At 45.5% G+C, this 14,874-nt stretch overlaps 5 protein-coding genes across 5 annotated transcripts; 2 read left to right on the top strand and 3 right to left on the bottom strand.

Moving 5' to 3' along the window:
* Positions 1–477: 477 nt before the first annotated feature.
* On the bottom strand, positions 478–1,053 carry CCR75_008154 (uncharacterized protein; the record flags this gene model as incomplete). The annotated part of the gene is made up of 1 exon (XM_067966208.1): positions 478–1,053. The coding sequence occupies one exon, from the start codon at positions 1,051–1,053 to the stop codon at positions 478–480; it is 576 nt and encodes a 191-aa protein (XP_067814831.1).
* A 578-nt stretch (positions 1,054–1,631) lies between these two features.
* Positions 1,632–3,602, bottom strand: CCR75_008153 (uncharacterized protein; the record flags this gene model as incomplete). The annotated part of the gene is made up of 2 exons (XM_067966207.1): positions 1,632–1,884; positions 2,755–3,602. The coding sequence occupies 2 exons, from the start codon at positions 3,600–3,602 to the stop codon at positions 1,632–1,634; spliced, it is 1,101 nt and encodes a 366-aa protein (XP_067814832.1).
* A 684-nt stretch (positions 3,603–4,286) lies between these two features.
* CCR75_008152 (uncharacterized protein) lies at positions 4,287–5,167 on the top strand (the record flags this gene model as incomplete). The annotated part of the gene is made up of 3 exons (XM_067966206.1): positions 4,287–4,341; positions 4,394–4,802; positions 4,882–5,167. The coding sequence occupies 3 exons, from the start codon at positions 4,287–4,289 to the stop codon at positions 5,165–5,167; spliced, it is 750 nt and encodes a 249-aa protein (XP_067814833.1).
* Positions 5,168–5,524: 357 nt separating this feature from the next.
* Positions 5,525–6,901, bottom strand: CCR75_008151 (uncharacterized protein; the record flags this gene model as incomplete). The annotated part of the gene is made up of 1 exon (XM_067966205.1): positions 5,525–6,901. One exon carries the CDS (start codon positions 6,899–6,901, stop codon positions 5,525–5,527), a length of 1,377 nt encoding a protein of 458 aa, XP_067815235.1.
* Positions 6,902–8,670: 1,769 nt separating this feature from the next.
* CCR75_008150 (uncharacterized protein) lies at positions 8,671–9,609 on the top strand (the record flags this gene model as incomplete). The annotated part of the gene is made up of 1 exon (XM_067966204.1): positions 8,671–9,609. The coding sequence occupies one exon, from the start codon at positions 8,671–8,673 to the stop codon at positions 9,607–9,609; it is 939 nt and encodes a 312-aa protein (XP_067815391.1).
* Between the last annotated feature and the right edge of the window lie 5,265 nt (positions 9,610–14,874).

Raw genomic sequence — 14,874 nt, 5'->3', positions numbered from 1 at the left:
GTAAAGCAAATTTTTCTATCAGCGAGAAAAAAGCCTCATTTTACCCGAGTATAAAGTAAAAGTGACTTTGAAGTGGGTATTTCAAATTAAAAAAAAGAAGAATTTTTACTCGCTGCAAATTCGTCGCAAAAACCTTTGAGACGCATGTTTGCCTCATAAATAGATTGCTAAGCTGTTCGTCCTAGCACTCAAGCATGACAACATAAAAACCTGGGGTGGGTCTAGACATTCCCTAAGTTAATAAGTTTTGTAATTCGACAGCCTTTTGAACATTCTGTCAAGAACCAAAGTCTGAGTTCTTGCAGCTTTTTTTATTACGGGCTGACAACGTTTTACCGGTGAGTACAAAATTACACTTAAAGGTGTGTCCGAAGCATATAATGGGCGTGTCCGCAGCAATTTCCTTAATTTATTACAACATTTATTTTCTACCGAATAGCATTCTTTGTGCTACAGCTCTTTTTTTAGGTTCCAACATTACGCATGGGTATACCGTGGCCGTCGCTTTCGCCTGCAAAAGATGACAAAACCAATGACAAAAGCCACTGGAACAATCATAAAAATTACGGCAAATGCAAACATCGTACTGGCGAAGAAAGAGCTTGCGTGACGATCTTTCGATGGAATTTCCACCAAATTGCTAATTGCTTCCGTTGATTCGAGTCTCCATGACGAATTTCTTAAAGCACTTTCGGGTTCTGGATACACTGTTGGCTGTGTTTGGCTTGGTGTTGTAAGTGCATTGAAGCTTTCGCATTTGCAATTGCCTTGCTGCGCAGATTCTTTCAGACTCTTGAGGGCTTCATGTCGTTTCATTAGCAATTCTCGCACTTCGAGATTCAACTGGGCAGTACGAGCTTCGAGATGCCGGTGTGCAATAATTACTTGCTGTGTACGGTATGGAGACGATAAACACGGAGTAGTGATTATCGTGGTGTGACGATGTTGTGGTAAGTGCAGAGACTGAGGTCCATGGAGCTTAGGGAAGCGATGTTCTTGAGTCCTGACCAGTTTGAATGTCAGAGCTAGCGACAGCAAGAGAATTCGTCGCATTGCTTGACAACTGGCTGCTGCTTTCGTGACGCAATTGAGAATGGATAAACATGTCCCTGCATAATGTCTCCCATCAATTGCACAGGTTTTGACCTTAGTCCATCAGCAAACGTGACTCACGAAAGGTGATGTGACGTGAGACCATGGTGACTCGAATTTTGGGCTTTGGTCTTGACACCTGCTATAACTGTTTTGTCGATTTCTTATTATCAATGAAAAAAAATGACTTGTTATCGAAACTACAAAGCCCAAAATCGAGTGCTATCGCAGTTGCGTCATAACACAACTGAACTTCTATTCCATCTTTAATTCTGATTGATTTGTTGGGGAAAGAAGGAATAGCGAAAGGAAGCTTTTTTATTAATTGCAAACATACGAACAGAAAAGTCGATGGCAACAAATAATTTGTAACTTTATTAAGAAATAGGTTACAGCAAACTATCACAGACAACGCCAAACTTGCCAATATCCAAAACAATTACACTTAACAAAATCCAATTTCATTTTTTAATAAACTTAAAGCAACAAACATGTTTTTCAAAATCGTAACTTACTCAAACCAAAACCATCTCTTCCACCTAGTCGACTTCCTCAATCTTGGGGCCTTGATTCGTTTCTCCCGACGGATTAAACGTGGTATTCCCTCCTGGCATTCCACCAGGCATCCCACCGGGCATGCCACCCGCTGCGCCACTGGCCGACGCATACATCTTTTGCAATATCGGATTCGCGACCGTTTCCAACTCCTTCTGTTTCGCCTCGTATTCTTCCTTTTCCGCTGACTGGTGCGCGTCAAGCCACTGAATCACTTCCGTCACCTTTTCATCAACCCTCTTCTTTTCCGTCTCGGGAATCGCTTCCTTCATCTTCTCCTCATTCAAACTGTTCCGTAAACTATACGTATAATTCTCCAGTGCATTCTTCGCTTCCACGCGCACCTTGTTCGCCTCGTCCTCCGTCTTATACTTCTCCGCGTCATTCACCATCCGATCAATCTCCGCTTGCGACAATCGTCCCTTGTCATTCGTAATCGTTATCTTATTCTCCTTCCCCGTCGACTTTTCGACCGCCGAAACATTCAAAATGCCATTGGCATCAATGTCAAACGTCACGTCAATCTGTGGCACCCCACGAGGCATCGGGGGAATGCTATCAAGATTGAATTTGCCCAATAAATTATTGTCACGTGTCATCGATCGTTCGCCTTCAAACACTTGAATCAACACGCCGGGCTGGTTGTCGGCATACGTTGAAAACGTCTGCGTCTTCTTCGTCGGGACAGTCGAGTTGCGACCAATCAACGTCGTCATGACCCCACCAGCCGTCTCAAGACCCAGCGACAAGGGCGTCACGTCCAACAATAACAAATCTTGCAGTTTCTCCGACGAATTATTGCCACCTAAAATCGCCGCTTGAACCGTAGCACCGTACGCCACCGCTTCGTCCGGATTAATCGACTTGTTGGGCTCTTTGCCATTGAAAAAGTCCGACAATAATTGCTGCACCTTGGGAATTCGCGTTGATCCTCCGACAAGCACCACCTCATGCACCTGACCTTTCGACAGCTTGGCATCCCGCAACACCTTTTCCACTGGCTCCATGGTCTTGCGGAAATAATCCCCACACAAATCTTCAAACCGGGCACGGGTGATGGTCGAGTTAAAGTCCACGCCGTCATGCAACGAATCAATCTCAATATACGCTTGGGCCGACGACGACAACGTTCGTTTGGCCCGTTCGCACGCCGTTCGCAATCGACGCAACGCACGCTGGTTCGAAGTCAAATCCTTGCGATGTTTGCGTCGAAATTCCTGGACAAAATGCTCCACAAGTCGATTGTCGAAATCCTCGCCGCCCAAGTGCGTGTCTCCAGCCGTGGCTTTGACTTCAAAAATTCCTTCTTCAATACTCAATAGCGACACATCAAACGTACCACCGCCAAGATCAAAAATCAATACATTCCGTTCCCCGCCCTTCTTGTCCAAGCCGTACGCAATGGCAGCAGCCGTTGGTTCATTAATAATACGCAACACATTAAGACCCGCAATGGCTCCAGCGTCTTTTGTCGCTTGACGCTGCGAGTCGTTAAAGTACGCGGGTACTGTAATCACGGCGTTTTTCACCTCTTTTCCAATAAACGCTTCCGCCACTTCACGCATCTTGATTAAAACCATTGATGAAATCTCTTCGGGCTGGAACGTCTTGGTCTCCCCTTTGAATTCGACCGAAATCTGAGGCTTGTCACCGGCACCCGACGTGACTTTAAACGGCCAATGCTTGATATCGGCTTGGACCACTGGGTCCGAATATTTGCGTCCAATGAGACGTTTCGCGTCAAATACCGTGTTTGAAGCGTTCATGGCGACCTGATTCTTTGCCGCATCACCAATGAGGCGCTCCGAATCCGTAAAGGCCACGTATGATGGAGTCGTGCGATTTCCTTGGTCGTTTGCAATAATTTCGACACGGTCATTCTGCCATACGCCCACACACGAATACGTCGTGCCCAGGTCAATGCCCACAGAGTATCCAGATGAAGCTTGAGTCATGTTGTCGGTTGACAAGTGATTCTCGTTGATTTGAAGTTAAGTGCTTGTTTCGCTGAAAATTGAAAAGTGAGCTCTTTAAAAGAGGTCATACAACGTGACGATTCTGAAGATTAAGTCGTTAAGCGATAAATTCTCGCGATTTCTAGATTGGGAGTATTTTTAATACGCCCCTTCCATGAAGTACCCGATAAACATATTTTACAGGTTTCCAGATTGTTAACCATTTCAAATACGTCCCTTTCCATGACAATCTAGAAACCTGTGAGAATATGTTTATCGGGTTACTTCAACTAAGTGCAGAATAGTGACAACTGCTAGATCGTTGGTCATGTTCTACGCTACAACTATTCCGATACTGCACATGGAATCATTAGAATGTGAACAGGCTACTAGCATCTGTACGCAATAACTGCGATTGCAAATAAACAGTTCCAATTAAGAGTGAATACAGAGTAGAAGAAATGAAGCTTCGTGATGCAAAAAGGTGATTCTGATGAAAATTGACTACATCTGTTGTCGGTCATTAGCCACCACGCCCCTTCCATGAGAATTCAGAAAAACAATCATCCCGTTAATTTTCGTCAATCCTAAATATCTGGAACCGATGATTACCACGTTTCCTAACACGTTCCTTTTGCGACAAAGCAGCTCATTTCTAATCGGTTTCAATCGATAACCAACAACATGACTCAAGCTTCATCTGGATACTCTGTGGGCATCGACCTGGCACGACGTATTCGTGTGTGGGCGTATGGCAGAATGACCTGTCGAAATTATTGCAAACGACTAAGGGAATCGCACGACTCCATCATACGTGGCCTTCACGGATTCGGAGCGCCTCATTGGTGATGCGGCAAAGAACCAGGTCGCCATGAACGCGTCAAACACGGTATTTGACGCGAAACGTCTCATTGGACGCAAATACTCGGACCCATTGGTCCAAGCCGATATCAAGCACTGGCCGTTTAAAGTCACGTCGGGTCCCGGTGACAAGCCTCAAATTTCGGTCGAATTCAAAGGGGAGATCAAGACGTTCCAGTCCGAAGAGATTTCGTCAATGGTTTTAATCAAGATGCGCGAAGTGGCGGAAGCGTTGATTGTAAAAGAAATGAAAAACGCCGTCACTACGGTACCCGCGTACTTTAACGACTCGCAGCGTCAAGCGACGAAAGACGCTGGAGCCATTGCGGGTCTTAACGTGTTGCGTATCATTAATAATGAGCCGACGGCTGCTGCCATTGAATGCGCTTGAGAATTATACGTATAGTTTACGGAACAGTCTGATTGAGGAGAAGAAGAAGGAAGCGAAACCCGAGGCGGAGAAGAAGAGGGTCGATGAAAAGGTGACGGAAGAGATTCAGTGGCTTGACGCGCACCAGTCAGCGGAAAAGGAAGAATACGAGGCGAAACAGAGGGAGCTTAAAACGGTCGCGAATCTAATATTGCAAAAGATGTACGCGTCTGCCAGTGGCGCAGCGGGTGGCATGCCCGGCGGGATGCCTGGTGGAATGCCAGGAGGGAATACCACGTTTAATCCGTCGGAAGAAACGAATCAAGGAGGTTAAGGTTTTTGAAATACATGTTTTGTTTTCAATGCTGTTCTTTTAGAGAAGTAAGTTTTTCATGTTAAAAATCGTTCTGTAGAATCGCAAACCCGTACCATTACTCCTCTGCGACAACTTGAATATCTAATTTACTTCTTAACCTTTCGTAACTTTTGTGAAAATAAATACAAAAACTGTTCGTGTCCGACTTTAACCAAATTTTCGACGCCAAGCTTTTGTAATGTATTACTACAATCAACCAAGACCGACCTTGTGAGAACTGCAACAGCGCACTTATACTTTATATATATACATGTCAAACGACTGCGAGCCGTTCGTGACACGCCAAGACGATCGGACTGTCGTATCACGAATCTATTACGTTCGTTCGTGGCCATGAAGGCTTGGTAAAACATGAATCGTCGCCCCATTCATTCGAGGTAAAGGCGACGAGGTACCATGACGCGATAAAACGGTCGTGGATTGCGTCCCAGCGGCCGACGTAGCCACAGAATTCGTGAATAATTGCGGCTTGTCCACGAAAGACGCTACCGTTCCATAGTCATAGCCTGGATGCTCCAGATGATAGTGCGATGGTACGGATACTGACGAAGACGGCCAATTTTCTACAATATGTCGTATCGACTCTTCATTGCGAGACTGGAACCGAACCAATAACTTTCTTGCCTCTTCGACGGATAAATTTGGTAATTTCCGTAACGCGGCCATTTCAACGAGTTTCAAAAGTTCAGAAAATGTCATGAGCACTCCTAACTCGGCATGTGCGACGACAACTCGTACGATGCCGGTTTCATCACTTGCATGAAAGTAACAAGGCGTGTCTTTATGCGACTGTCCTCCTTGTGCCCGCTTTTTCACACGTCGATGTAAAGCCGCAAAATGCACGCCATAGAGCTTCGCCGCGGCACGTAAACTCCTGCCTTGTTGTTCCACAGCTGCAATGGCTTTTTCCCACGTCTCGGCCGGGACTGTATGGCTGAGCTTGTAGCTTCGTTTGTCACCATTGGACGTTTGTGCTGTGTCTTGTGACGAGAGAGACGGGTTCTGGCACTCGGTCGTGGAGATACGAGCCGCCCCCGAACTCGTGCTTGACGTGCTACTTGCTCCCGTCGTCGTATCGTTTTCACTCCCACTACTGGGGCTCAATCCCAGCTCTTCTTCGGGATCGTTTAATGGGTGCTTCGAGGACGGGATTAAACGATGGTCGTATACAAGATTCGAACGATGCTGTTGTTGTTGTTGCTGGTGGTGCTCCAGCCGATCGCGTGCATTTCGACTCGGGTCCGGTGCCATTGCGTGGCGTCCATAGGAATCCGTTTCCTTGTCGCTCGTAGGACGTGGGGACGGCGATTGATAGACAAACGTATCCGCGAGTTGCGAGAAACCATGCATGCGTTTAAACTCGAGGATCCAGCGTGCTGGTGGGAAGTCGCGTGGGAGCGTGACTGCGCCGCCTTGGCTCACGATCGAGCGCACGGCGTAGCGCACGTCGTCCGAGGTGAGGTACTGGCCTTGCTGCGTGCGCATGACCGCAAGCACCTTTTGTTCGTCGGACGCGCTTAAGAAGCGATGCAGATCGCCGTAATGCAGCGAGTTCGAGGCGCGGTGGTTCCACGCGGGCAGGGCCAAAGGGCGCATGGCAGGTCGGTCAAGTCGGATTAGACGGCCACAATGGTAGGCTGCTGATTTAAGAATGAGCTGGGGTTTGGCTACCTCGGTAGGCCGTCGAACCATAGTGAAAACCAGTGAGTCGACGATCTGCGCGCAGTTTCTATTTCTTACGGACTAAACATCTTTAACGTTCGTTGTGTCACTACTGGCTGCAAGGACCCCAGCACGTGATTGGATCCTTGTCGTATAAACGAAGAAGGATGGCGGGCGAAACCGGCCGAGGTATGGACGGTCTAAAACGCGTGCTCGTGCTTAAGCGTCGGTGTCGTGCCGCGGTTGTTGCATTCTCATACGAGGTTTGTTATCGGATCCGACACGATCGAGGAACGGTCGGACTTAAAAAATCAGGCCAATGCACTGAGTTCTACGGTAGTATTTGAGACAAAGTAGCAACATCTAAATCGGTTGTCTGACAACATTCGGTTCCGACTGTCCCCCTACGGCGGGATTCGGATGGCTATCAAAGCCCCTGACGTGAGGCTTGTATAACCACGGCTCGTCATTTTAGCGATTTTGATTGCAAGAAGATGAATACCGTACGTATTTGGTCGTGTTTCGAGCCACTAAAGTACAGTTACACGAGCAGCTCATTGGCCACATTTACAGAATAATTCCGATTAAGATCGGTAGCGATACAATTTATTAAGCGCATCTCGCTTGTTATGTTGCGAGTGGTTGTGTGAAGGTCTTCGCATCGATCAAGGGCATGTAGCAGATGCATCGCTCACGCTGGTGCGAGCGAAATTTCTTTCTTTAGCCCTTTTCATCAGGTCAAAAAGGCCACGTATCCTTTATACATAAATTTAACACAAAGCGGCGAGTGTTTTTGACTGTGAATGGGCAGAGCAAATTGGAGTTTACCTTCACATAAACTTGGTAATTTCTAAAAGGCTGTGCTAGTCAGCAATTCAGTAAGAAGGGAAGGGCTTTGTTACAAGCGGTTCAAATCCATTCGGCGGCATTAGGTAGCAAATTTTGTCCCTACACAAGATAAGTGTTAATAAAATCGTTCTCGCAACTGCCACCAGTGGCAAGTTTAAGCTCCAGCAATCTACAATGCAAGACAGAGGCATGGGTAAGAAATATAGCTCCTTGCCAATGATTATTGGCCTCTGCGACAACGCCATGTACTACAGCAAAATAATTGTTAAGATTTCGTGTCGTTTAATTACAGAAAAGAATGTTTCCAAAGTATCAGAAATGTCTGAATCGATTCTGGCAACGAATTCTTGTTGCGTTGCATATTCGATACGATCAATCTACTGAATAGATCGATCAGCGCAGCGTGGTCCGCCGCTAACTCTATAAGTAAAGAAAGTGACAGCGTCATTTTCGCAATGAGCAAAAGACTCAAAGCACCAGCACATAAATAGTTGCAATAACAAAAAAATGTATAATAGAATCGAAAAACGATTTCTCTGCATGTTTCGAATTAGAGCAATGAGGCAGAGTCCACAGCACAATAATAGAAGCTGTCTGCATGCCGTGCCACCATCACGAGTTGATAGTGTGCGAGTTTAGTACGGCTATAGGTTTCCTCAGCTCACATCAACGGAGTAAAACGGATGGAGATAAAGTACCGCTTGAAGGTCGCAAGTAGTAAAACGACCAGCGAAAACATTAAAAATAGCTTTCTTCCAGGGGAAGGCTTGATCTGAAACGTTGCTTAACCGAGGGACAAGATTCGAGGGAATACCAGGTTTTAAAGAAGGGAATACGATGATCCGCTCGCAAATATATCATTCTGAAACTTGCTTGCATCAATTCAGAAGCGCGGCAATATCTGTATCCCAATTGCCTGTGCTTCTACTTTAAGTTCGGTCGTTGCAACGATGACTCGGGTGGCTACTACACAGGTGCAGACGGCGACAAGTCAAGTCTCGCCGACTGCAACTTTGTTGCTACAAAGTGAGAATAGCAAGCATACGGCTACCGATGCATCTTCGCAGAAGCAGCTTGGAGAGCTCAATATAAACTCCTCTTTCGCGAGGATTGTTCACCAAACCGACCGCTATGGCAAACCGCAGCCGATTCTCACAAGCTTTCGACCCGCGTTCCGTGTAGGATCTAGCGCGATGAAGTTGCGTGGAAGTTTTCGCAATATTTTCGCAAATATTTGGTCGATTCAGGGACACCAGGAGGAGCAACAAGATATCCCCAAGTCCAAAGTAATGGTTTCATCTTCGGCCCGAGGTAATTCCATTGAGCTACGTCCGAGCCTCTTGCCACCTCTGTCTCCCGGTGACAGCAACAAAAAGTGCTTGGTACTGGATTTGGATGAAACGCTAGTGCATGCGTCATTCCAACTCACAGACCACTATGACTTTCTTATTCCTGTTCATATTGATGGAATGTCATACCAAGTATATGTATGCAAGCGGCCTGGTGCTGACGATTTTCTCATTGAAATGGCGAAGTATTATGAGATCGTTGTTTATACGGCTAGTATTAGCAAGTATGCAGACCCGTTGCTTGACCAGCTCGACCCAAAGATTGTGATTCGCCACCGGCTCTATCGCGAGGATTGCGTCCAGTACGAGGGCAATTATGTAAAGGATCTATCGCTTTTGGATCGCGACATTTCACAGACTATCATTATTGACAACTCGCCAGCGGCGTACATTTTTCACCCTCGAAATGCTATTGGATGCTCCAGTTTCATTGATGATCTAGAGGACTGTGAATTGAAGTCAATCGCAAGGTTTTTAACCCAGTGCCAAGATGTGGAAGACGTGCGCGACCATTTACAAAAGTGGGATGCGACTTTTTGAGCGTGCTTGATTGTAATATTTTCTTTAAATCGGTAGTGCTTATAAAGATTCTGTCGTTTTTACTTATCCATGTATCAGTTTATTTTGTACCTGCGCCATTACATGTTACTGTACCTGGCTAGCCACGCGCCAACTTGGTACGATAATTAGTAGCTCAAATGTAGTAGCTCAAATGTCACAATAAATCGTCAAGATCTCTGAGGCGCCATTCGCCATCAAACCACGAAAAGCTATATTGCAAGTATCTGACTGGATAAATTGGACTTTTTAAGCGGCAATCAAAAATGTCAGATACAGGATAAAATATTCAACTTTTGGCAATTTTTATTTTTTATGTATTGATAATTTTTGCTTATTGTCAGATTAAGAAGTAGTTGTCGTTCGTTACCCCGATAGCAAAAATTAAAACGCCCGGCCTGTAACGGAGCACCTTTCGATAAGACTGCTGCAGGGTAACGGAACGTCTCGTTACATAAATATTTTTTCTATATAGAAATAATAAACATTATTTCCAATAAATGAAAAAAATACTTAGGAAGTACAAAATTATTATCACTTAGTAGTTTGACTTAAGATTCCAATATTACCAAATTTGAAAATGATAGCGCAACAAGACAATGGTTCTGTTGATTGTTTTTTTAAGCTCAAATTAATTAACCGCCAATCGTTACAAGACGCAATTGGGCGGTGCGCAAGAAGACGCTACACAAAAATTTGCTATAAATATCAGAAGATAGAAAATCGTTACGTAGGAGCTTAATATATTGATACAGTTTTCCTTTTCAGTATCGACCTATGGCAGCTTCTAAGCTACTTATTAGCTTCTCCTGTACGTCAGTGTACGTGAAGGAATCGAGGCACATCACCTTCATTGTCATCAGTTTAGGCTGGCTAGTACTGTTATCAGTCCTACCAATAGGTGCCCATTACACCTCGTATGTAACGGGGCTCTACGACTTGTACTGCTTCAGTACAAGTCCACTTCGCACTGCCTCAGTGCGAGTGGTGCCTCACGTCACTTCACGTACACTAGTACGTGCAGAGGAAGTCCCCTTTTTAAAACACTTGCTTTAAAGAGGGTTAAAATGAAAAACTTTATTAGTATAATAATTATGTCCTTCTTGTATATCTACTTAATACTAACTTAATTATAAACTAATACGAAACATTTACTAAAAGTTTTATCTGTCTTTCTCTTTGCGCGCATCTAGCGCTGAAGGACCGCGGAGAAAGTAGATATATTGGTCTATTTCTACCAATGGATAAGCCTTGAGAGTATTACCATGTAAAGTAATATTCTCCAAATATTATCTACCGTTTTAGATAATATATTAATTAATAACCGTTAGGTGTTAATTCCATGTAACGATACACCCCGTTACATCGTAGCACTTTGTAGTCCGTTCAACGGCCTACGTGTCTACGCACGTTCCATTCAACATGGACATCTTAGATGAAGAAGGAGGTAGCTTTCAAGCCCCTCAAGAAGGCTTCCACGCAACGCGTGAACAGTCAATTATTAAACGACCTTGATTGTAACGGGGTGCCCGTTACATAAATATTATTTCCTATACGAGGAATAATATGTAACGGGGCACTGCCGACTTGTACTGCTTTTCAGTACAAGTCCACTTCGCACTGCCTCCGTGCTGTGGTGCCTCACGTCACTTTACGTACACTAGTACGTGCAAAGGAAGACTCTCTTTACAACACTTCCTTTAAAGAGGGTTAGAAGATAACTGTATTTAATATAATTAAGTTCTTCTGTTTCTATCTATTCAAAATAAACTTAAATATATACTAATAGAAAACATGTAATAAAGTCTTTTCTCTCTCTCTCTCTTTGAGAGCGTCCAGCGCTGACTAGACCGCGGAGAAAGTAAATATAATGGCCTATATGTACCAATTGCTGAGCTTTCGGAATATTACTACGTAAAGTAATATTCTCCAAATATTATCTACATTTGAGATAATATATCAATTAACAATTTTTAAGTGATGAAGAAAGGGGGGCTTGAAGCCCCTCATGAAGGCTATAACGCAACCCGTGTAAGGTTCACTCATTTGAATGACCTTGAACGGAGAGCGGTCGAACGTATGAGTTCAGCCGTTTGCGCCATGTTGTTTGCTTTACGAAAAGATGAGCAACATGCTGCTATAGCCGAGTTTATACAGCATGAATTCGACGGGCCCAAGAAAAGTAGCCTTGTTTCACCAGCTAGGCTCTTAACACGCATAAGTGCTGAGAAACAGGGTATACAACAGTTGGAACTGCTAAGATAACAGCATTTACGTGCTGTAAACGGGCCGACGCTTTCGCGTCGACTCGAAGCTTAACGATCGAAATCACTAAGCTTAACGCAGTTGAAGATGACTCCCTTTTGAGATAAATTAGACGATGCAATTGAAGAACACCGCATCAAAGTAAAGTTTGGCATCCAGCTTGGCCAGACGTGCCAAATTTTGGGCCTTAGGCTCAAGCTTTACGGCACGTATGACTTTAGGTCGTATGAGGCCTTCAAGACCTGGCTTTCTGGCTCAGGCAAACATTTGAGCCGCCACGTGCCGAATTCAGAGCTTGATCGAGCCACTGGATTTGAAGCAGGGCAAGCGTTACCTTCACGCTTATCCCCAGTATACACGATACCTGGTCAGAGTCATCTAATTGATGAAGAGACACAGGTAACTGTGCTTACATAAGGTCTTGCAGACGGTCATGTTAAGAATCACCTATTCCGGCTTCAACTAGTCGCTTGACCAAGCGATTTCTATAGCGAACAGGAGTAGTATAAGTCTTAAACAGGCTTTTGTCCACTCTGAAGCTTATAGTACTCCGAGACGACAAGAAAACGGAGGTCCAGAACATATGGACCTCTCGTATATGGAGAGCGAGAAACCTCGCTCTTCAAATTACGAACGATTAGAAAAAATGTAATCGTTGTCAAAAGCCGGACCACTACGCCTATTCGTGTAAAGTCCCACGGCCAGTACCTACAAAAACTAAGCGAAAAGATCGACCTCCCGATAGGAACAGCGGAGCACGCGGATCCAACGCTGTTGCAAAATTGCAACGGCGAGGCGGAGCGTCAAACAAAAAAAAACGGTCGGGGTCAGTAGGTGCGGCGCGCCCTACTGATCCAACAACGTCAAAAGAATTTGCAGGCCTTTTGACGAAAGTTGCCCCTCACACACAAACATTGTGTATAACCGCCCTAGGTGATGAGGTTAACCTCACCACCTTGAAATAAATGTGTCGAATAAATTCCCGCTTAAGTCCCCAAGTCCCAAGTCAATTGTGGGGCGTCGAACAACTTTATTCGACGCCAATCGCTCGAAGATCGCAGGCTCAAGTTCGTTGAGCGTGATATCCCTCTAACGAGGATGACAGTGCGTCTAGCAAAAAAAGGCAATGCATACACAATAAAATTGCCTCGTAGGATGCGAACGCATCCTACGTTTTACGTTGGCCGGCTCCGCCCGAACCATCAGTACGCGGTTTCTTCCGAGGACGGATCTGACCACCCTTTTCAAGAATCTCTAAAAGATTCTTGTGGTTACGAACCAGATTCTCATGTTGAATCTAGAGATTCTCATGTCGGGTCCGAAGATCCTCGAAACCGTGATGAGCTGACGCAGCTCATCACGAAGAGCGTGATATTTCCGTTTGTACTCCAACATTGAGTACGCACTCTTCGAGAAGTTGGAAGACCGTTCGATATGATGAGCTTGCACCGTCTGCTCCAATGAGTGACGCTTACCTCACTCGTATATAAGACCCTCCTCCAATACATGCAGGTAGCGATCGAGTTTGTCGATCTTCGACTCAAGATCCGACACGGTTCGAATCTAATTTTTCCTCCTCCACCACAACTATTGGTGGATTCTCACGGTGGTCAACGTTTTTTGTAGAACGTATTCTAAACCACCGTGATGTGATGGGGCAGCGAACGAGTTATCTTTTTCGCTGACGCGGTTTTAACCTTCACATGACAGCTGGAAACCTCGTTCCCAGCTGGTTGTTGACGTTGAGGGCCTCGTCCGTCAGTATGACGAGACCCATCCGATGGTTCAGAAGGCCCAACGGAAAACACGCGCCCCTGGCACCTGTAAATCGATTGCAAAACGTCAATCGCATCGCGCATCTCGATAGAGATGCGAGCCCTTCCCCAGGGCGAAAAAAAGAAATAAACATCCCATTTGACTCGTTTCGTGTTGTCAACACAATACGGACAGGGATCACCCCACGTGAGGCATGAAAGTCCTGTCTCACGAGACAACCGATGCAATTCATACCTTGCACCGCTTGGAGTTCGTTTCTCAAAGTTAACGCGAACCGCGTTAAGTCTTTGAAGCCAGAATTCGCGTCCAAAGTCTTCGACATTGCGAATGAATGCGCTCCAGGCTTGCATCATCGAGATCTTATCTCGTGTGTTTTTGCCACTGTACCATCGATGCTTGAGAAAGCATCGAGATAATAGTCTTCCTCAGCGGAAAGTTCTTCGTGCTGGGATCAAGGCCACGTAGCTTCGTCGCAATAAAAAAAGATATTTATTGTGAGTAGTAGTCTCTCCAGACAAGCTACTAACTAGCCGTTCGGGCAAAGCCACGGCTTTTTCTCAGGGGTAAGACGAGACACTTTATTGTCTACGCTCCCCTGAGTGGTATCTACTGAAGCAGGGGTACCACAATGACGTTTATTACGATGGCTTACGTCATCGTCATCACGACGCACAGAGATAAGTGCGGGTGACGGCACGGGAGACGGTGCTGGCGATGAGGAATCATCCTCATCGTCGGAATTAAACATGCTATAGCGAACGCTATAAGCACGTCCATCATGCCTCCTAATTTAAAGACTCTCAGTGAGCCGCCTGACGATGACCAGGCGACTGTTCTGTTCTCCCGGAGTCGGCCATTTCTTTCGACCCGCATTCGTAGTCGACCTCCAAAGAGGGATCGCATTCACGTAGTGACTCACCACGTGGACCCGCGACATTTAGAGTTGCGGGAGAAGACGATACTACGGCAGACGGACGTCTGCCACAAGAGACAATTAAGCGTCGCCCGCGGCTGCATGAATCGCAGCCGAAGGCGCCGCACTATTCGCATAGCGCATGAACTCGTTAACCATGCGATAGAATTAAATTGATGGTTTTGACCAATCAACACCGTTTTTAATTAAGTGGTCTTATTGTGACCACTCTATCCAATGACAGTCACAGTGATTGTCGTTTAAGGGAGGGGTGACGTAACGGGGTGTATCGT

This window comes from Bremia lactucae, linkage group LG1 (genome assembly GCF_004359215.1).
Source record: "Bremia lactucae strain SF5 linkage group LG1, whole genome shotgun sequence".
Classification (NCBI taxonomy): domain Eukaryota; phylum Oomycota; class Peronosporomycetes; order Peronosporales; family Peronosporaceae; genus Bremia; species Bremia lactucae.
Note: the sequence above shows the minus strand (reverse complement) of the source record. Positions and strands in the feature narration are given on the sequence as shown.